We start from the raw sequence: 24,508 nt of genomic DNA on the forward strand, positions 1-24,508 counted from the left end.
CTCTCATAAATCAGAAATATTACCCTAAGTGAAGAACTTGCACACCTCAAATTTTTGATACTCCCATGAGGGAGTGGAAAGGTTAGACATTATTTTTTAAGAACAAAAATTATAGTAATAGAGAAATTTGCTCTTCTTTGAGGATGAAGCGATTGTCTATAATAGAAAACAGTGTTGGAGTCCAAAAAATTATCCATAGCCCACTGTTCCACAGGAGAGAAAAGAGCAAACATGGAGAACTGAACAAAAACCAACAGCAATCCATCATTAACTGCACAAAAGCAGTGAATTTGCTTTAATATGAGGAAAACGACAGTTTCTCCTCAAGCACAGAAACATAATTATCCCCTAAGCCACCCTAAAATAGCTATCATTAATGCAATCCAGAAAACTGCAATTCCCAACTGGGGAGCATCATCACTGTCATGCACGAGAGGGATGTAGTGGGAAATAAGTAGTTCTCCATCTAGACTTTCAGAACAGCATGTAACTCTTAGTGTTAAATAACAGAACAGAGGGAAAGAGAAATAAAAAGGACATTATAACTGGCTGCTTGGGCATATGTATAGAGGGGTGTCTGTATGTATCTGCATACAAAGAATATACTGCTCCACAAAAGTGAGTGCAGTCAGCTGAATTAAAGCTGTCTCAAGTTTTTCTCTTCCCATCTCTAAGTTGAGAGCTTTTTCATCTGAGCTTTTTCAGATAAGCTTTGAACTTAATTCTGCAGGAGCTAGGATGTTTTCAGCATCCAAGCTAGCTTGTGTTTGACTGCAGCACGGACACACTGTTAATAAAAGTCACAATATTTTGCATCAGGTTTACACCTTAGTTCTGTTGAAGAGTAACACTCAGAAGCATCATGTCAGAGCCATGCAGCAATGTTGCAGCCACCCGCTTTACCCATTGCAGGGTATCAAAAATCCTCTGGACAATGAGAAGAAAAAATATATAATGAAAATGTAATTCATACTGGTAGTTTGAAAACTCAAGAATACACAAAAAATCAATTCAGCTGCAAATTTTAACTAGAACAGAATCAAAATAAACAAAGCTACCTATTTGATATAGCCTTTATCTGATCCATTCGATCTTTATCAGCTAAACACCTCTCCCCCTTTGTTAAGTAAAAATGTCTACAAGTATGTTATTAAAGTCAGTTTCCAATATTTTTCTGGCAAGGATGAAGATAGGACTGCATTTCAATTCAGCCAATTTGTCTCAATATCCACCCCAGCTTTTACTTATGGTAAAAGTACTGGTTGTTATTTTTCAGTGAAAATGTCTAAATTCCCATGTTTCCATTTTGAAGTAAATAACCAAGAGACAGATTATCAACACTGACTGTAGACTTCTGGTGATGTACTTTGGAGCTAGCTAAAAATATGGCTTATGTGATTATGCTTTCACAACAAATTTTTGAAGAACTTAGTAAAGATATGGAAATACTCCTTTAAAGCTCATCAGAGTTATGTATCAAATGGAAGCAAATGGTATCTTTCAATGTCTGAACTGTTGTTGTCACTCAGGTGTTTGAGAGCAAAGTAATGCATTTTCACACAAAACCTGAACAGCAAATAACCACTCTTCTCTTCTCCCACACCTGTACAGTCCCAGGCTATTACAGAGCTTAGACTCACAGCAAATGGACAAATGTGTTACCATGGACAGAAAGGAAATAAGATTATATAAAGATTCAAATATTTTGCACAACTGAGGCCCTAGCTGTTAATTTAAGGCAGGATAAACCTCAACATCAAGTGCATCAAGTGCAGGCTTAAAGGCCAAGGCATGTCCAGGCCAATTAATCTCAGTCAGTAACTCCCCCTGGCATTACCTTCCTTTGTTTAACTCCTATGTAAAATTTCATTCTCTTACCCCTTTTTTTTGTAAGTTACTAGTTGTGTCCTTCAAAGTTCAGAGGCCTTTCAGCCTGTTCCACAGGACACCCTGCTCCTTCTTCAGATCCCGATGAGAACGAAGCTCTGACAACTACGGTTTCCTGAGTTAGCCTGAAAAAATGAAAAGCACTGCCTTTGTTTTCACCTACCCTGTGATCCTTCATGTCACTGCACAGAGAACAGTCCCTAAGGTCCTGCATGGTAAAAACTCTGCTTCTGTCTTTCCTAAATCTGTCTCTTCCACTGCAGTGAAGAGAAAAATCATATTCTCCCCTCCTCTCTGAGATGGCTACAGTGCTTGATCTGCACCAAATGGACCAATGCTGAATTTATTTTATATGTTTATTTACATGATAGCTGCATTTGTTAAAATGAGATCCAGTGTTATTAAACTCTTGTAGAGTAATTGTGATTGAAATTTCTCCATGAGCTACACACATTTGAACCTCATAAGCCAGGAAAGAATTCCTAAAAGATATTGCTTAAGCATAGGCATGTTGTTTTTAAAATATCTGAAAATGTAATTTACACAGAGAGGATAAAATTGCAGATGCATACTATTTCCAATCTGATTTAACACTCAATGCAAAAAGTAAAAGTATAGCAGAGTGGGAAATTTTTCAGCTTAAAATAATTTATTTCTCTAGAGTATGATAAACTTCACTGAAGGGACTTCAGTGAGCGTTGTTTTAAACCCAAAAGAGAATCAGTGAGATTTTTTGCTTTTTCATTGCAATCTGTGAAACTATCAGGCTACAAATCTACCTCTGAGTTTCTTGTACTTTCCCATTTAGTGATCTCCACAGGCTAAAAAGCAAAGGTAAACTGGAAAACAAAATTAGGACTATAGGAAGAAAGTTATTTTAGATGTTTATTACTCACTTGAAGGTCTAATGACACAGCAAGAAGTTATTTTATTTTGTTAGAATGAAAAGAATGGCATGAGGGAATTAGACCTGGGTAAGATGGCCTAATCAAGACAAAAGCTTGACATTCATTAAAAGACAATGATCACATGAAGATGGAAGAGGTTTACATAAGGAAAAGTATAATGCAACAAGAAATTGATTAAAAATCACAATACAAATGTAAAAGTAATTACTTCTGAAAATGTACCATACATATAAAAAAATTCTTGCCTCTACCTACTCCTCAGAAACATTTATTTTAATCACTGATCAGAAGAAATTTCAGAACTCCTTTAGTAGAACATATTTATCTAACTTTTAAGAATCAAAGCTCTTGCTCAGAAATACCAAAATACGTCTGAGTTATAACTATCCTTTAAGGATAACACTGTTTTGCAGAGTAAAACAGAAAATTGCCCTATTTGCTTAGTAAATGCTACATGTGATGAATAACCCATCAGCTTTCCATAACGTGTTCAAAAAGCTTTCAGAATTTTATTGGTAAAGTACTCAGTTCTGATAATTCAGTTTTTAATGTAATCAAGAATATCACCAGGAGCTACTTAATTAATTCCCCAGTGCACCATGAATTTAATTTTCAATGACTTTATTGAGAACTTTTTTCTTAATTTTACAATGAGAAACTATAACCACTGTTACACAACTTGCAAATATTTCAAACAAGACAGCAATCTCCTATTTTTTTGATTTCTTCTGTTCCAAATTCAGCTCCTGAGATGGATTTTCTGCTTCAGCTTCATTTTCTTCTTCCTGTAAAAGAAAATGAAAACCTGAACATTAATCAATTTATTGAAAAAGTATACTTTTTCTGCTTATGCAGATGTATGGAATTCGGTACAGTCTTTTGCCATCTTTTGCCTGACTAATGAGCATAAAAATAAGCAAGAAGTCTTTTATTCAAGTGATTGATTTTGCTCAAGTGTTGAAATAAAAATGATACAAAAGTTATACAAATCTAATTGCCTACATTTATAGCAGAAGAAAAATTTAATGAGTAAATATTTTACTGACTATTTTACTGGATAGTTACATAAAGAAATTATTAAATCACACACACATGACATATTCAAACGCCTACAGCAGAAAGTATTACACATCTTTCCTTTGTTCTTGACCAGAGGTTCCCACTAAATAAGTTTTGAATGCAAGAACTTTCATCATTGTACTAAGAATTACTTTTGAAAAGCATCTGCCATTGAAAAATGTTTCATTTTTTTGCGACCAGATATGTTTACTTCACCATTTGATAAAAGACAATAAATTTAACTTCAGAGACACTTTATGTGCTGCAGCATCGTATTTTTGTCCCATCTAGCATATTTTCTTGACAGGTCTGCCAATTTTCCAATTACTTGTACCACCATATGTTATCTGAAGATCAGTCAGGTCTAAAATAGGAAACATGAGCATGTCAGGCAGCAGCATGCTTACAATATTCTACAGCTTCAGCTCCAAGAGTAAGGCTCATAATTCACTATGGGTTCCTCTGGATCTCACTGAAAAAATGAAGTGACATCACAATGCCTGTTTCCATAGGAATGGATACTATTTTGTGTCCAGTACAAAATCGTGTCCTCCAAAGTATAAATTATGGAAGAGTGAGAAAACTGTTTCATAAGGCAACTTGCAACTCATCACATCATGAAAGGTCCTTATCGCAATTTCAAAGTATGACCAGTTTTCTAGTCTGCATTTTAATTCAATTTACAGAGAATCTTCCACATTCCAATAACACAAAAAAGAAATGAACAGACATTTTAGAATGAAGAAGCATCCTGGCTGCTATAACAGTACTCATCACAAGGCAAGAGTTGAGAGAAAGGAAACACCAGGGACATTTAGGTGGGACCCAGTAACCCGAGGCGTATTTTCCTGATTTAAAAGAACATTTTCATCCTTGTAGGAAAATAACTTTATCTTTTGCATCCTAGCCCTTCTTTCAGCATCAAAGCATGCTTTGTAAGGATAACTATAATATTTAATATTATAGATGATATAATAATAGTATATCAACTATAATATAATATAATATAATATAATATAATATAATATAATATAATATAATATAATATGTGCATATTAGCGTATAATAATATTATATCAACTAGAATAGAATAGAATAGAATAGAATAGAATAGAATAGAATATGTGCATATTAGCTAATATAATAATATTTAGAGGTAGAAAATATATAGGAGGATTAAATGGGCAACTTAAAATAGGATAGCAGTAGAAAATCTCATTTAAAAATGTGATCTCCTATTATGTTACACCCAACTTTAATAACATGGAAAAGCTAGTTGTTCTATTAAAGCAGCAGATACTCCAAGCCATCATGCCTCAGAATCCTTCCCCTTCTAGGAACAGCCTAGGCACTGAGAAATATTTACATGACTGACTGCTAAAAGCTCTTTTTCTTCTCTTTCTGGACCGTCATCTCTAGTTACCTTTGAAACACGTAGTGCTCCCTGTGGCTCTTTTCATTTAGCTGGGAAAACAAGTCTGTGCATGTGTGTGAAACGAAACACTGAAGATTTGTTGAAATTAGAAGCGTAGAAGCTATTAAAGAGAGTGCAGTGTATAGTATACATACAGAAGTCAAACTTCAGATGACGACACACAGGACAGAATCAGAAACAACAAAGGAGGAAGGGGTTACCAAGCTTACTGCTTACAGGTGTCAAAAGAGTATTGTGGAATAAAAAAAACACAGAAACTTTTGCCTGCTATGATAAACCATCCAGGTTATTTAATGAAGAACATGTTAATAAAAGACCAGCAAATCTGCATGTTTCTGGAGGTCCCTACCTACAGCAGTTGTATCCCAGCTGACCTCAGTGCCAACTAATCCACCTTCCTAGCACTAGGCTTGACATTATTCTGATGTCCTGACTTGTCCTCCCCCATACAAGAATATAAACCCTACACTATCATTCTTTTCCAGAACTCTTCACATATTGCTTAGGGCTTCCTCTCCTCTATTGATGGAGCATGCAGAAGTTTCAGACACAACAGGGCCATACCTTCACTGAGGACTACAAGAGGGTTAAGGCACATTAGGCTCAATACTGAATATTGCCTTCCTGACTTTCTTGATGGCAAAAAAAGTTTTTATCCAATGAATGAGGTTTTTTTATAGAATCTTCCGGCTTTGTGTAAATTTGAAATGTTTAATTCTGTGCTCAAAAGGTCATGCTTGCACTCTGGCAGAATGCCCAGGCTACAGCAGCAGCTGCAGTGATCAGTGTATTCTGAGATGCAGAAATAATGGCTGTTGGTGATGGCAGCTCCAGGATTTGCTTGGGTTGAATCCTCCAGATGGAAGCATCAACTTTGGGATATTTTGCAGAACCAATGCTTTACCTCTGTTGATTTCCTGTTGCTTCAATCAAGATAAGCATATTCAAGCAGGTAAAATATACCAGCAGAACATAAATTTTACTTATGTGGGCAGATCCTAATGCACAAGTCATCCAGATGCCTGGCTGATTTTTAAAATTTATTGGATTTTTTGCATTTTTATGCCTGAAAGCTGTCTGAGTAGCGTTGCACTGAACTATACTCTACATAAAACATAATTTTGTACAAGGGTTTTCACTCCATCTTGCTTTCCAAGAACAGAAACACACCTCATTTGGAAACAGAAGTTTGGTATCTCTGAACACAGGTGTCTGCTGTGCAAAGCTCAGAGTAATGATGCTTGCATAGCATGAGCTAGCAAGGGGAGAAAACTTTTTCCTTGCTAGACATGCCTTGAGCCAGATCAGTTCCCAGGCTGGGCACTGCCACATAAACAACATGCCAGCACAAACAGGATGGCCGAAAGGACTTTTGGGGAACACTGGAAAGTATGAACCAACAGTTTTGGCATTCATGCAGCTTTCTGCCAGAAAAGAAGTGACAGCTGAGGCCTCAGAATAGCAATGTCACAATAATTTGGGACATGAACCTCTACAAATTATAAGAAGTGTTCTATAACTGCCAGTATGCTTGGGGAAGATCTGAACTGATAATTTAGAGCACACATTAACCATACTACAAGATGTGAAAACCCACTATTATTTCAGTTTGCTGACAAGGCAAGATTTCTATGAAATGCTTTATCTATTTTTTAGTAGCCCAAGAGGCAGCCCGATGATTGCACACAGAAAAATGAAATGGTTGGAGTTACTAATGTCATTAATAATGTTTGAATGTTCATCTACATAGCCTATATAGCCTAATTATCAAGAAATTATGCAAAACTGACTGCAGATTAAATATATTTAATATATTTGTTTTAGTAATTACCACCTAACATTATCATTAGAATGCTTTTAATTCTGATGAATAGCAAAGGAAAACCTTTTATTTTCATGTTATCTGTTAAAACCAGTCCATGATGGCAGTGTGCAAAGTTTCTATTACCAGCAGCTACACAGAAGACAAAATACTGAATTCCGGTTTCTGCCCACAGAAATTCAGTTCACGTTATTTTTATTAATACTTCACATCTCTTTTTTATATTATTATTTATTTTTCTTCCAGCCACCTATGACTTTAACATCTAGTGCTTTCTGCTCTAAAAATCCTAAAATTTAAGTAGCTTTTCCTAGCAGATGTCACAAGTCAAATTTTTAAAGTAGTTCTTGCCATCAGATGCCAAAAATTAAACTTGTCTCAGTATCTTTTGTGACTACAGACAACCACAGACTCAAATATCATATAGTGAATGCACTCACCAAAAAGATTCCTCTGCACAGATCTGGTGACTTGGAATAGTCAAGGGAGGTGAATCCCTCAGGACTGTACTACTACTCCTACTGAAAAAGTGCACTCAACAGCCCAAAAATTATTTTAATATTGAAATGAATAAAGTTTACTAGTCTGGAATTGATGTTATTACAGACTTATAAAGCCAATAGGGATAAGGAAAAGTACAAATAGCATTACAAAGTGCTGCTAAACCCAACACTCTGAACTGAAATGCCAGCTCAGGAGCTCCTCAAGCCACTAGACACCTCATCTGCATCCTGATAACACTGAATAATTCCACAGTAGTTTTCCTATATCCTTTGCCCTGGCATCTCAGGTGCATCCCAGCTCTGCAGGTGTTTTCAAGTGTCCTATGGACATCTCTTCTTTCATACTGCTTAGTCTATACTTGGTAGCTGAGCATTTAAGAGTCACAGTGACAGAATAGGGCCAGAAATTTAGAAACAAGACCCTAAAATCACCCACATAATTGGCTGATTTATTGAAGTATTAAGCACTCAATAGCTTTGCTGAAGTTAAAGAGGACACTTTGATATTTAGATATCTTTAGGTGACAAAAACTAAAGCTAAGAGTCTGACTTTTAAGTTCTATTTCTAAAGTTTTGAGCTGACAGTTGAGAAGACTGTGATACAATTTCGTCTCCTTTGAAAGCATGTTTAAGGTCAACCACATTATTCTCTGACCAAAGAATAATGGGTCTTACACAGAAAGTTAATTTTGTAGTAATTATTCCAGAATATTCCCCTGTAGACAAATTCTGGAATGAAAAAAAGAAAGAAAGAAAAAAATACTAGAAACAGGGGTTTGAGTATCCCTTTCGCTTTTTACCCCCTCCAACCAATTTCCTTCAAAATGTCTGAGAATTTATTTTTCCTCCATTAGTTAAGAAAATGAAATCTGGAAAATGACAGTGAATGAGACAATTCTTAACTCTACAGGAAATCTGACACTTTTCTGCAAATAGAACAGATCACACATTAATTAACTGTGCTAGGACATGCATCAATTCCCAGTTCTGTTCATTGCACCACATCTGTAATATCTGGAGTTGCATTACAATGTGGATGACTATTTTACCAACTGTAATCGATATTCTAAATGTAATAAACAGCCATACATTACAGGATTATGTAAAGAATCATCTGAATAATACGAAATTATTCAAAACACAAAAATGCCTTGCTGTAAGGAGGAATGATTAAAGAGTTGTCTCAGTTAGTACATAATCTATTAATAGCATCTCAAAAGCACTCAGGACCAAATTCTGATACCAGTACTTTCTAAGGAATCTTAACCAAAAGACCTGTAATATGTTTTACAGACTACATTAGTAAGGATGCCCAGCTGGCATTTCATCTCTTGCCTCACAAAATCCAACTAGGAAAACACCAGTTGGAAATAGATAAAAATACTTTTAATACTCTTAAAAATAGATCAGGAAAAAAAGAAATTTAGTAAATATTAGAGCTTTTGTTTGTGTATGTGAAAGTCTAGCTTCCAAAGTCACAGGCCAAATCTGGAAGAAAATGACTGTCAGGGAAAACTGGGAGCTAAGATAGTCTCTCTGCTAAATAGCCAAAAGGAAAGCATTCAGCAGTAAAATTCAAAAGTTATTTTAATTCCAAAGCCTATACTATCTTCTTCAATAGTATTACTGACAACCCTTGTAATGAACAGTGGTGCAAAAATAGAGTACAAATGGAACAGTTCTTTACCAATGGATATTAGAAGCAAATATAAATTTCTTGTGATAGATGACAGTTTTCTGTAACCACAGCTCTGCAGTGATAAGGCAGCTGTTTGCTTCCCAAGAAAAGGAGACCCTAGCTACATGGATCATTTTCATAGTGACAGCCTTGACAAGTTTGACATTTGCTTCATGAAGAATTCTAAAGCAGCCATCAAGAAAATGCCCCCTTTGGGACCATTGGATATCTGACAGTTGTACCTTTTAATGTGCATTGCCATTAATTCTTACTGTCAAAGCCCACCAAAGTCCTAAAGCACAATCTCTGCTGATCTGGTACACTATAAAATGGAGGCTATGAAGGGACTAGCCATTACAATGTAAGCAAACACGACATCAATTAACTGGAAGCAGCTCTCCACCCCACTTTGTTCAGTGAAAAGAGCAATGCTGCTGCAGTGTTCCCTTACCAAGCAGTACCAACTGCTGAGCCCTAGGTGGCAATGCAAGACCAGCAGAACTACTTTTACACTAAAGCTCCTCTTTAAGAAGCTAAAAGCAGCTGCATGTTTATCACAAACTCTTTCCTTTAACTCACACTGCTACAAGAACTTTAAAGTCTTTTTGAAATGTTTGTCAGTGCTCTGTATTTTCTACTTCCTTGTTGCTAATTCTGATTATACAGATAAATGTACCATCGAAGAGCCCTTACAGTCAAATTTCATTTAACGCTTAGTACAGAAGTGGAATTTCATGCCAGATTTCAAATCTTCCATCTGTTCCTCTCCTTTTTAGGAGGCAACCATTCCACTGAGTGGTCCCTTTGGCTGACTGCCACTACAGTTGGGATCCTCTTCAGGGCAGGTGGTGCTTGAAACCCAACCATTGTTTTACAAGTTCAGCTGGTTCTCCTTGAAGAAAGTAGAGGAAAATGTTTCCTCTTTAAGAATTTGAGTCTCTGAAAGTTCAGGTTTATGAACATTCCACTGCACCTATAAATACTTAGATATCACAAACCTGCAACATCAACTAAGAAAGAGATGAAAAAGCAGCTTTAACAGGACTGTACCGTGTCCATATAGGACAAATCTTCTTAATTTCCACTCCAGTGTGAGAGGGCACTCTAGATTTCAAATCTGACACTGTCATGAATAAGATAATTGCTAAGGCAAATTTGTCCTTCCATTATAATAATAACATATATAAACACATATTGCATGTAATGCATATATAAACACATACATGCACACCAAAATAGCACTACTTATGTAGCAACATAATAATTACCTTTATGAATTGTAAATTTTAAACAGAGAGTTCTAATTTATATATACTACTACATATATACTATTTATGTATATAGTAGTAGTATAATATATATTACATAATTTAGTATATATACTATATATACTATACTATATTCTGCAATACTGCTACAGAATAATATTTCATAGCCTAGAAATGCAAATTATAATGAAGAGAATTTTAAATATTTATGGTTATACTCTCACCATATTTACACTATACATTTACTGAATTACAAGAAATACACCTTATTCATATTTGTATTCTTTATACTAGGAAATAAAATGGCTTCTTCTTACAACAGTTACATGAGAACAAAAGGTGCTCTGGCCAACAATAAGGAATAATAACTCTATTTCTTAGTACTATTTAATAGGAAAAAAACCCAACTAAGAAGCACAATTTTTAAGAGTTCAATTGTTAGGCTATACATGTAGGCTTGGTAGGTACTAAATGACAGCTGAAAATTTTTTCATGCTTTAACTGCTTTCTCAAATAAGTTTGTGAAATATAATCTGCATATTATATATATGGGTATATACATAGCCATTTATCAAGAGGTCTGAACATTCTTTGCTTCAAAAATTATTAACAACATTAAATGGAAAAGTATTAACATATTTTAATATAAAAACTGAGTTATACAATAAGGTTTCTGGAAGCTACTGTCAAGACAGGCTGCCCAAAGTTGAAGGCAGCTGAAAGACATCACTGTAAACCACTGAAGGACACATTTATAAAAGAAAAAAAGACAGCAGTACCATATGAAAGGAATAAATTTATCTCAATAACAGAGAAAATACAGACCCTAATGAAAATGTTTTAGGAAAAATGAGTGCATTGCATGCTTCTGACCAAAATTAATTAGAGTTTTAATGTTTTACATTGCCACCATAATTCTTTAAATGGTGCATTTATTTCATAGCAATAAACATTCGGTTCATTAAGTAAAGTTCAGAATCTGTGTTACTCGCTACATTTAACAACCTTTGGCCCTCTTCTTCTGTATTCCTTGATTCAGGTTTCCAAAGCATTGAATAAGCAATTGGGGAACACAATTAAATTTCATGACTCTGCATATTTAGGATTCTTATTTCATCGAAGACAAAGGGCAATTAATCTACCATTCTATACTGAATTTCAACTTTAGCGAGCCATGATAAGATACTGAAATGAATTTACAGGAAATGCTTAATTAAATTACTGTAAAAACCATAACTAATGTTTTTTCCTTCTTTATGACAAAAGAAAATGCACATTTAATTGAAAAAACCTACTGCAGTACTATAAATTTAGTAACTTGGGAATTCATGAAAATATTGCTATAATGTGACAGATAAGAATTCAGAAAGCTTTTTTCTTCTTATTTCATTGGAACATTTCACCTGAGTACAGCCAGAAAATTCTGTTCAGGTTCAAGACATAAAAGCTGGAACTTTCAATGGCGTCAATATAATGACATTGCCTTTATTTTGTTATTTATTTTCCAAAATGTGAAATAAGTAAATGTTGTAGAAATGACTTTACATTTGCTGTAATACTGAACTCCTATATTTAGTCACAATTCAGGAAGTTGTCAACAAAACAGATAGAAATGAATGAAGCTGTAGAAGTAGATGAAGGCTAGACTGTGAGAGCAAACAGAATCAGTGTTAGTGCTGAAGCAATTAAAGACTAAAAAGACTTTTGCTTAAAAAAAAAAAAAAGCAACAAAAAACCAAACAAAACCCCTCAAAATTCCTTTCAGCAGGTCCCCCAAAGACATGCTGATATTTAAATTTGGAATCCAACAACTATAACTAAACTAATGTTTCAATTATTTCAACAACTTCAATTAAATAAAGTCCCCAAAAGAGCATTTTAGGACCAGATTTGTAGCATCATATTAGCAGTCCCTTCCATCTCTGAAGGAAGATCTACTCTTTTCCTACTGCCCTTATTTAATCTGAATGAACACAAGCATTGCAGGCCTACTCAGAAGGCAAAATCATTGCTTTCCAAGATGTACAAAAACATTTTTAATTTGACTACATAGAATCATAGAATTCATCCATTTGGCTATGGACTTGAGACCTAGCAAGACAAGAAATGTATGGCTTTAAAGGTTGGACTTCAGTTGGGTTTGATGGGAGTGTTGTAGGTTTGTTTCCACATTTTGACTTTATTGCTCTATTTGAAGGAGCCTGTTCTGAGCCTGTAATCATGTCTAAACAGTTCTGTTTCATACAATAGTTTAGACCAGGTGCCTTAGAAGCATCAAGGGTGTATTGGTAATAAACACACAGTCAATTTGGAAACAAAGTTGTAACATTTCATATACCAAGGTTTTAACAGTTTCAGACTGATCAGCTTCTAAATAATAAAAACAAACAAAACAAAAAAAAAAAGAAAAGAAAGGAAGAAAAAAAGAGAATTAATCAGATTTAACCGTAGATCTCCTCAAACTGCATTCCTCTTTGCATTTCCAAGTGATGATTGAAAGCCAAATGTTATTTAATTCAGTGGGTACACTGAGGAATGTTTTGGTAATTTGTCATGATAGTGATGTTGTTTCACTGTAATTTTTTGAAGTCAGAATCAAATGAAATTCTTTCAACTACAAATAATGTGATGTCCCACCATTTAATGTTTCAAATATCATCAAAAGGAATTTTACAAAAAAGTGCCCTTAAAAGCAGCATCTGCCTTCAAACATACTTTGAAATGCTTCCAAATCTTTAAATCCTCCTATAACATAAGGTTATAACTTAATATCTAAAAATATTTATACACTTCATGAAAAAAAATTATTTGCCTTTCAGAAAATTAGAATCAAATTAATTGACAGACATCATGGTGCTGGTAGTGACAGCAAACAGGGCTTCTTATATGTTCATTGTGCATTGCTTTCTGATAAATTTGTAAGTCACTGCTTCACTAAACCACATCAAAGTCATCTTTTGGTTTGTCAACAGCTTGCTTCCCATCTCTGCCTACCCTCCAACAAATCACACATAACACTCTTAGAAGAGTGGGAGAAAAAATACTTTGATGTGATTCAATTACTGAAAAGCTATATTCCAAAAGATTCCCAAAGCTAGGGAAATTTGGCTATAACTAATTAGTGTTTTGCATATTTATGAGAGAAGAGCTCATTACAGAGCTTACATTATAAATTGTTGTTTATGTACTTTTTCCTTGACAGTCTGAAGTCACTTAATATCATTCACTGAAACTCCTTTTGAAGCTCACTAAACTCTAGGCTTCAGAAGGCTTTTTGTCTCCCATTACATTATATCACAGTGTTTCCAAGACATATATTCTTCACCATATATTCTTTACCATTAAGGGGCATAACTTGCACAATCATACATGCATTGTTACATTTAAGGCATCTGATTACTGAGCTGAACACTACCATTGACCGGGGCTATGCATGAACTACGCTGCAGAACAAAGCTTCTCTAGAGTGGAAACCAAGTTTAAACAGCCCCTGAATCAAGAAGAGTATTTTAATTATGGGCATTTAAGAGGAAGCTGAGCTATTTTCAGATGTCTTATGTTTTCCTGAAATCCTAGTGCTTCCACTCAACTGTCTCAACAGAGTTTCTGTCTGTCACCTTGCGGAGCGTCAGCTACAGCCCCATGGTGATGTTTGGTACTTGCTGCTCTTTGCTCTTGCTCAACAGCTGCTCCTGTACCTGTCAGTGTTACTTAACAACATCAAGCAAAAGCTTCCATCTGCATTCATTTTACTTAGTTGCAGTCTATTTGGTTTCCTTCACTGGCTTTTCTCTTTCTGCATATACAGTAGCTGCAGGAATTGGATATGATTATTCTAAGAATTAGCCAGTAGCTATTTCTTTATTTTCTGATTACTGATGATTTAAGATAAAGTTACCTTGTCTCCTTTACTCACAAAACTGAACAGAAAGTATATTATAAAAAGGTCATGTAGAAAAAACAGGCTCATGTTCTTCTTTGGCAAATACCACTTAGTATTCAAGTCAACCCATTTTGCTGCTTCCTCTACTCTACATGTAACTTAGGTGCCCAACAAATCAAGAAACGCAGAAGCCTGTAGTGCTACCATTTAAATCAGCACTTAAATTTAGAAAAAATAACTTCACTACTTCTTCTGTCAATGTAATTTTTAAATATGATTATTAACTATATATAAGACTGTGAAGAAAATACAGCAAATACCATCTGTTTTGGCAGACAACAAATCAAGGATCATATTTTTTCTACATTAACTGATGATTCTCTTTGTCTGTCAGTATTCTGCTTAATGTCAGTGAAAGCAGCATTAATTACCTGGTACTTGAATTTGACTTAGGTATTTTCAACTCATTTGCACACAAGAAAACCTTTCAGGATGTAAGTTCTCAAAAGAGCAAATAACGAAAATTTTTGTTAGCTGTTGCTTCCCTTGTCCACTGAAAATTCCACCAAATTATGCTTTTTAACACCTTGATACAGAAAGGTCTCTAGGTCACCTTTGAAGATTTTGCTGTTCAAAATGATAAATGGTAATACATAGATATAATATTTATTTAGCTCTAACATTAATAAATAATACAAAGCTGGTCAAGTCATATCATACCACATGCCATATAAACACATCTGGGGAGTTGGACCATGTAGTCTCAAATCAGTTATGAAAACAAAATGAAACAAGAAGAAGAAGTAAAATATCAGGGAAGCTAAGTAGGTCAGGGTAATGGCCATGTACATTAATCATATTTTAGTTCCAAGTATGGCTAATAAATGAAGAATGATTAAAAAGCAGGTAGCATCAAAATGTATATAAAACTATTTCAAATAGAAATATTTTATGTTTTTTATAAAACAAATTGATTGTACAGGACAGAAAAAAAAATCAAACAGTTATTGCAGATATTTTATCAAAACAATACTGAGGCTTGAGTCAGTCTCTGCTTCTGAGTTGAGGTCAGGGGGAATACTCTCTGTGTAAGAAAAGCTGAGAAAACCCTGGATTTCTGGAAAATATCAGTGAAGAATAAGAAGAAGAAATAGAGAAGTGGTACTTAACAGATCTCATCTAAAGGAGGGTAACTAACAGAAACCAGCATAAAGCTAAAGCATGTGTCGATAGTAAAGCATGGTCTAAGACTCAGATGAGGAATTTCTCAGCTGAAATCTCTGACATTTGTACCCCTACTATAATCCTTGCTTGGCCTGGAGGGTGTGGAATTTGAACTCACTACTAGAATGTTAAAGAACTTATCTGTAAACTGTGAATAATAATACTTTCAATGTCAGGATGGAGCTCTATGCATGAAAGATTTATATAAGTGCTAAGTGCTGTCATTGTTATTACATTCAGTAGTACAGAAGACTTTAAAAGCATTAACTTTTCCAGCACAGAACATCACCCATTCTTTCTGAAGCCAGAAAAGAAGACATAAAATGAGTGTAGTTATTGCAAGAAATTGTCTGGTTTTAAGTTCTGTTGCTTATTTTTTGTGTCTAGAAAAAGCAAACAACCAGGAATGTTTTTTGTTATTTTTTGTGTCTAGAAAAAGCAAACAACAGCAGGAATTTTACATTACTTGCTATTTTATAATATGCAGCAACCTATAAAATATATGAAAAACAGTTTTACTTCATGGAAACTTGGTTTTTCTCAGGAAATTATTTAATTGGAAAGATGCTTTGAGAGCAATCAAAAAACAATACATAAAAAGGTTTGGAACAATGAATAGAGAATGGAGTAAATTTTAAAAATATAGTATATTAAGGAAGTAACTACCAAGTATGTGCTAGTACATCAGCCAGTAGGAACAAATGAAACTGATGTCTCTATTTGTCCTTCTCAGAAGAAGAATCACCTGGTCTCCAAGGAAGACCACATTCTAATGGAGTTTCAGCGGTGGTCTGTCATCACTCTGTGAAAACTGGTCATCTGGAGTTAGGTAAATTCTTTTACAGGAAAGTACTTTCATTTTTAGGCCATCTTGCATAATTTGAAGATAATTGTTAAGACTGATCAAGAATTACATCCTTGGGAGTAGAAACTTTTGGATATGCACCTTCTGATTTTTGAGGTTTAAAAAGTATAATTTGTCCTGTCTTGCACCTAGAATTCAAACTTTACTCAGTGGACAGTGGAAGTTTTACACACAATATTCTGTGGAGACCCTGGGCGGGCATCCCCTGGTCTAGGGAGACATAACAAGCTTCCCTCAAAAAGCTGTTAGACCCCATTGGCTCCTTCCCCTGTTCCTATGTCTGTTCCTATGTCCCTGAGCCACTCCTTTCCCATTCCCTGACTGGCCCTCATCTTTGTACTGCCCCGAGACCAATTTTTAAAAAGTATCATTTGTCCTGTCTTGCACCTAGAATTTACTCAGTGGACAGTGGAAGTTTCACACACAATATTCTGTGGAGACCCTGGGCGGGCATCCCCTGGTCTAGGGAGACATAACAAGCTTCCCTCAAAAAGCTGTTAGACCCCATTGGCTCCTTCCCCTGTTCCTATGTCTGTTCCTATGTCCCTGAGCCACTCCTTTCCCATTCCCTGACTGGCCCTCATCTTTGTACTGCCCCGAGACCAGGGTCAGCCCCCAGGCCCCTGCAGAGATAAAGTTAGATCCTCTGTGTGTGTGTGTCTGGGACCTGAACATCTCACCACGCAGCTGAATAAAACATCTGTGGATATTATGCAAAGGCCCTTTTTGCTTCCTTACCCTGGACTATGCTAGCAGCAATTCAGACTGCTACCATATTCCTTTCATCCAAGAACAGCAATCATTCATTTGACCCAGCAACATCCTATTTTCAGACATGGTGAGCATTGTCTCTACATATAACCTATGTTTTTCTCTTGAAAATCTTTATTTCATTGAGAAAAATAAAAGGCAGAATTTTCTTTCATATATTTAAAACTGATACTGATACTACCCAACACGTTAAAATACTTTCTCTGAACAGAACTGTCACTACTGCACTATTTAAATTTACAAAGCGATTTCCACATGAATGGGATTGTTCCAGGCTGAAAACATTTTTAATACCATAAGCAAACAAGAGATGAATGCACAAAATTAACTGTTTAACAGAGCTTTATGTACCCCCTTGTGCATTGTATTTGGAAATGAAGTCCTTAAACTCAGAGGCAGAGGATTCTCTGTGGATTAGAAGAGAGACACACAGTCCTTTCAGCAGCATCCTTTTATATAAAATTTGGCACTAACACCCTGTTTGCTTCAACAAATGACTTCATGCTTTGTCCTTTTAATCCAATTTCCACCATAATATAGACTGAAGTGTTGTGAAAATACTAGAAGAGGATGCCTGGAAATTTCTTGCATTAGAAATCTAATCCAGGTGGTAATCCAATCCCACACAGCGCATTTCTCATTAACTGAGAGGTATGACCCACAGATGGCTTTATACAAACCAGCATTCTGCACTAGCTATGACTGGAAATAATTCTCACACATCAAGACATGACTCAACAAGGCAGGTAAGAGGCTAAGTCTGACAAGAAAAGGAACAGTCACTCTACTGAAAGCTATAATAATTGATTGTAACACTCATCCCAAGTTGAATAGCTCAGATTTGTAGGCTATTACAGTATCAGGTACTTTGCTGGCGCAGAGAGTATAAGCTCCCCTATTCAGCAAGAGCTTTGTCATTAGGTACTGTCTCTTCTCAGGTGAAAGCACCACATGTAACCTTAAACAGCCACCCCACAGCAGCCAGGAGACCACTCAGAAAAAACTTATTCATAGTTTACCATTACAGAAAACAGTAATTTCCTAGACAACGAATATTGCTACTTTTGTCTTTTATTTCTTGAAGAGATTCTTTCCTGAAAAGGACAGATGCTTGCAGATGCCAGCAGCTTGCCATGTATGTGTCCTGGCCAGAAAACCAGCATTCCCATGTTCTCCTTGTAGAAAGCCTGGCTCCATTTGTGTCTCAAACGCAGCACAAGGCTGCTGCTCATTGCTTGTGAATATGATGTCAGACTTTAACTAACCAGGGATTTAAATAAAAAAATAGAAACTCAATAGTCTTTAAGAAACTTGAACAGGATGGAAGCATGCCACTAACATATTCGCATCCCAACAGTGCCACATACCTTTTTATCATAGCCAAACAAGTATCTGTTCATAGAGGTGTTTGTCTTTAACATGTCTTGGGCAGAAGAAATAAAAAGAAAACAGTGTATACCCATATTAAAAATTTCTATCATTTGTGAAGCACACATTTTCTTAATGTAGTTTCTTTCAAATTTGTCAGTGTTACACTTTTCTTCACAGAAAGGTAAATTTGTTCATTAATAATTTCTGTAATTTTTCACAAAGTATAAGGTTTTGTCTATAATGGACATTTCAAAGTTAGGCTGGTAGAAGGAAAAAAAAATGCGCAGGAAGGACAAAAACCCAAAAATTACATTCCCTGGCAATAGTCTTTCAAACATGATTTGAACTGCATTTGTCCTGCACTGTGTCTCAGTAATAAGCCAGCCTTATTGCTTAATGAAAAGGATTTGTATCCCAGGCCTATGTAAAAATACAGGCTGTATCTGTGATTCTCTTTTTCCTGTTGTTTCTCTGAGTAACTGAGGTGACAGCTAAGATTTTTATTTGTCTGTATAGTTCATTAAATGCAACACAGCCCGTCCCTACTCCTTGGGTCAAGTCCCAAACACATTTTTTTTATTTTTAAGGTCTTATCCACTGATACAGAGAATAAAAGGGAATTTTCTCCATGGCAAATTGGTTGCTTTGAGCAGATAATTAGATAAAAGCTGATGAAAATAGTATGTCTCAATGTTGCTCCATTTTCTGCCCCAAAACTGCTTTCTTAATATGTATAGAACTTCATACTTAAGTTACTTTCACCACCTTTGGACTTGTTTCCTTCTGGCTTTCACAGCCTACTTCACAGAACTATCATCTTTTAACCAGGAAAGTTCCTAGAGATCCTTAGGATGACACTTAAAATCTTAGTGCCATTTCCTTTAGATACAAGCTCTTCTTTCTTTCTTTGTTGCTGTGCTTCATCTACTTCCTTGAAAGAACATCTTCATCTAGAGGACTGAGTAGATTTCCTTAGAAAGGAGACTTCTGGCAGTTGTTTTGTTTTTTTAAGATTCAGTCATAATTTTTCCTGTAATCTTACATTTAAGAGTATTAAAGTGAAGAAACTGAAACAGGCACCAGTCTCCCTCTCTCTCTCTAAAGAACTATAATGTATTCTGGGACTGTGTTTCAACTACACCACCACCACCCATGTGGACACAGTGACATATTTTTGTTATCACTTTCAGAAGCCAGGTATGAAAATATTTTAGAACTCCCATCATATTAATGTTTCATCACTCAGAAAAATTTCTTAAGATTCCATAAGAATGAGGCCTAAGCCATGACACATGTCATGAGATATGTGGCAAAAGGATTTCCATGAGATGTGCCACACCCCTGATCGCTGAGCACTAGCTGGAAAGTAAGGGTGTTTATTTTCTGCCAGATTTCTATACTCTTAATGTAATAGATTCTAACAGTGATAACAGCAGCTTTTGTCTCAAGTGTTAGAGATTTTCTCAGGAGTGCAGCAGGTTGTGATCATATTTATATCAACTGAGATAATTTTTCTAACTAACTTCTACACATAAAATCATCTTGCTTTCACTATGCCAGATGCATGCGCCCCACTAATCCAAAAAATATTAAATGCATAATTGAATTTCATTTCCTTAGGGCATATGATTTCATAACCCATGGCAGGAAAGGATGAGAAGAGTCAATTAACAACAAAATGCCTGTCCAAACAAATGAAAGGGCAGACCTCCTCAAAAGCTTGCCTTGTCCTTTCTATATTAATGTTTATGAACCAGTGATGTATCAAGCCCTTCAAAATCAAGCAGTAGATACTCTGCAGTTAATTTTTTTCTTACTCTCTAAGAGGCACTGTCAAGGATATATTGCTTAAGAAACTTTCACTTCAGAAAACAGTAGGTGTATCTCTCCTCAAAGTGTTACTGAAATACCATTTTCAAATGCAAGACTGGCTGACTTGGTGAAATTTCTAAGCCACATACTTAAGGCTAACTGGAATGATGGTCATGAAAAGACCAGTATGACCTCATTTCTGACACATGACAGCCTTCCTTAGTGAAGTTATTTGGTGCCAGAAGATGTGAAGTGTGCTCCTCTGAAAACATTCTGAAGATGTGGAATACAGAAGCCGCCACCAGTCAATCAAAGTTTAACAGATTTAATGATTCTTTTTGTTTGCCTCAGAAAGTTTGCTTGCCTCAGAAAGATTGATGTATGTTTGAAAAGAGTGAGGCACTTGGAGTCAGCGTGCCTGCTCCATATGCCATGAAGACAACACATTTGTTCTGCAAAGTAGGCAGGACCCCATGGCTCTGGAAGGGATGAAGACAACCAAGGACTGCTCACAACTTTCATTTCAAAGCACAAAAAGCAGTCTTGCAATGAAATAAATTAATCTGATGTCTGAAGATACCACGATGAGAAAAACCTCTGCTATGTACAACTATACATATCGGTAGCCTAATGCAGTTTTTGTCTGTTGAACTTTTCCTACACTGTCTAGAAGGCAGTATTTTGAAAGATGCACTGTGAATGCAAATTTGCCAGCATGGTTCTTCATGGCCAAAAGCCAAACGGATATGCTGGTCTAAATAAGTCCTGAGTTCCAAGGGTAGGATCCCACACTTCAATGCAGCCATACCCACATATTGCATCTCCTTTATTCTGAACCAGAAAACAGTGGAACCTACCAGTTAAAGCAGGTTCTTATCCTGCATGTAGGCAGCTGTTTGGATTGAAGTACTGTATTAGTTTGAGCCCTCTGACATGGCTGACCAGAGTCCAGCGCACGTAAAAGTATAATGTTAAAAAAGCTTACTAAGACTTGAATAAAGCATAACCAAAGGTAATAAATTCATTTCAATACACTCGGATATAGAACCACTGTTAATTTCAATGCTTGTGACTCAAATTCTTCTTTGCTTTGAGCTCTCTGAAAATTTGGAAATTTGCTTTCACAAGATGCATTTGATGGACAGAGTAGAAGGAATGCCTAGAACATAACTCATCATCCTTATGTTCCACATTGATTTTAGGATGCAACAATGCAAAATTTCCATAATACATATGTTACAAACATTCTGGCAGCAACAGTTGGCAAGCTGTTCTACAGAGTACCCATCCAAGAGTAAATTGCACTCTGTCTGCAAATAATCACAAAAGGTAAAGATTCAGAGTCTGTAGGAACTGGAAATGTTTACAGAAAGAATTAAAATTGAAATTGCAAGTTGCTTTCAAGCTACTGATCATGAAGTATTAAACAAGCTTTACTGCCTTATCATAGCAATTAATTTTTGTTTCACATTAATGACATTCTTATCATGCCTGAGATATTAATGCAATTTGACAACAGCAAATACCATAAGATCACTTATCCATGTCACTTGTGGGGACAAATTCACAGTTTTACATTAATCACCTTCCAAACATACTAACTTGCTTCTAAAATGGACTGCTTCTGTGACTTCATCATAGAAACATTCATTCTCACATTGTCCTTTAATATCTGATTTCTAAAGAAAACAATTATCACGTTTCTAGGCAGCAGATCTAAACCAAAACACTGGGTGTACCCCAAAAAATTGTATTTTGATGTTTCATATTAAATACATGACCTTACTAAATCTCCTAGCTTTTTTCATCATCAATGTGATGTGATACTAATTAGTGATTAAAGTTGAATTTACTGCTGGAAGAAAACACTTGGAGTACAAAGCAAAATTCAGATCTACATCAGAAACAGACTTCATTTCAGCTTTCTGCTGAAAAAGTTGTAATGGATGCCTTGGGTCTTTTGTGATGGGAGTGGCTCTAAAAAAAGCAGTGTCACTTCTGACCAGGTACCTTGGAGAGCGCCTCTCTCAGAAGATTGCTAAAATGCAGCTGGCATTAGGGAGGTAGTAGGCATAAATGTGGGAGTTGCTGCTGCACGACTTGGGAAAAGACCATTCACAAAGAAAGCACAAAACTTAACCACTCACCCTTCAACAGATTAGAGAAACATGGGACATGACACTTAAAAGTACTACAAATCAAAGGGGTTTAAAACAATAACAAAGGGACAGGACAGCTGTAAATTCCACAAAACAGATGCAGGGTTTCATAACAAACAATTTTTCTCTTCTATTGTTACTTCCTTACAAATAGTACCAACACCTCCCTGCATTTTCTTGCTAAAGACGCTGGAAGCAGAGCTGAAAATGTGGTGATACCACAGTACTTATAAGAACTGTAGTATTTGTATATAAAATGCTTCATTACAAGTAAATTTTGGATTCTAATTGTTATATTATATTTTTATTAACCCAATTACTTTTCTGTGTATTTATTTAAACATAATATATACTGTGATATACACCTCTCCACTACTACATTTACTGCTAAGGCTAATTTCAACTAAATTAAGAGTTCATTCAAATACACTCAATATACACATATTTTGTGGGTTTTTTTCCCAGATTACATTACTATTGTACAAAACATTAAAAGTGCTAGAAATATCTTAAGTTTTCTGTAAGAATAAAATGGGCACCTTTAAACTGACACTAAACACATGTCATAGTTTTCTAATGTCTAATAAACAAAGTATCTGTTGGATTAGTAGGAAGTTTACTGCAAGATTGTTTTAACTTTGACTTGACCTTCACTTTTTTTTTAAAAAGGTTTTCGTATTCATATATATATGCCTGTTGAAGACAGGGTTAAACTTGTCCAAAGCATTTTAATAAAATACTGAAGACCTCCTTTAATTTATGGCATATATATTTTCAAGAAGGAAAATGCTGATATTATCTTGGTTATAAGCTTGCTGCCGAAATGATTTAGATATTCTTTTCCTTTCGCACAGTATCAGTATAAAGCTTTTCTTTGCATGCAATGAATTATAGTTGACACTTCAAACCTATTCTATCAGTATCTTCTGGTTCAGAAAAATGAGAAAACATAAATATTTATTCTATGTATACAGAAAAGACACAAGACTCTGATAAAAATGAACCATTATGGAGTGATGAATAATTGTTACATGTGTCACACTTAGAACAGTAAAGGGCAAAAAAAATTGCCACTTTTTAATATGAGGATTTGAGGTTATTGTGGAAATATAAATGCAGTCATTTCATCATAGTGAACTGATAAGTGTTGAGGCCCAGTGATTTTTGATGACATTCACTTCATGACTCTATGGATGATGAAGCTGCTTGATACAGATCCTTGGTCTGATTTGATAAAGCCTATTAATGATGTGCTTTAACAGTGGAAAAATATTCATACAAACAACCTTCCATATTCCTGGCTGATACGTGCAATACCTCTCTAGCTTAAGCTTAAGTTTACCAATTAATAACACTAGGAATAAATTTGTTCCATTCTGTGATCACTGTCGTTAATCTTGATTCTATTACTAACTTAAGTTTCTATATTATGTAGAGAAGTAGAGGCTATAATAACCTGCTCAACAATAAACATTGAAGGAAAAGAATGTGAAATTTCCAAATGTTTAACAAAATATTATCAACCTTATGAACCGTCTTCCCTTTAAGAAAAACCAGATTTCTCCTATTAAGTCCAAACTCTAGCCACATGCAGTAAAAATAACAAAAAAAACTTTTTTTTTTGATCCATAATGTCTAGTTTGATACTAGAAATGAAAGCTCCTTGAGGTAATTAATTTATTTTCTTTTTGATTCACTGATTTTAACCATACAGCCCTGACTGCAACACTGAAATGCACTCATGATACAAATTATGGAGCTAAAAACAAATACCCAAAATTACAAGTTTTGGGGTAAGATTGCCACAAAGAAAGTATATTTAATTGCACAGAATTATTTGCTAATCTGTGTTATGGGAGCTTC

General features: G+C 35.4%; 1 protein-coding gene across 3 annotated transcripts in view; it reads right to left on the reverse strand.

Annotated features, from left to right (window-relative positions):
- Positions 1–2,754: 2,754 nt before the first annotated feature.
- PHF14 (PHD finger protein 14) overlaps positions 2,755–24,508 on the reverse strand; it is a 160,639-nt gene continuing 138,885 nt past the window's right edge. For all 3 annotated transcript variants that reach the window (XM_039709696.1, XM_039709676.1, XM_039709685.1), the window contains one exon: positions 2,755–3,580. In XM_039709696.1, the coding sequence (XP_039565630.1) occupies positions 3,506–3,580 (75 nt within the window). In that variant the 3' untranslated portion in view covers positions 2,755–3,505. The remainder of the gene's footprint in view (positions 3,581–24,508) is intronic.

Source organism: Passer montanus, unplaced genomic scaffold (genome assembly GCF_014805655.1).
Source record: "Passer montanus isolate IOZ18808 unplaced genomic scaffold, ASM1480565v1 scaffold10, whole genome shotgun sequence".
NCBI classification, from domain to species: Eukaryota; Metazoa; Chordata; class Aves; order Passeriformes; family Passeridae; genus Passer; species Passer montanus.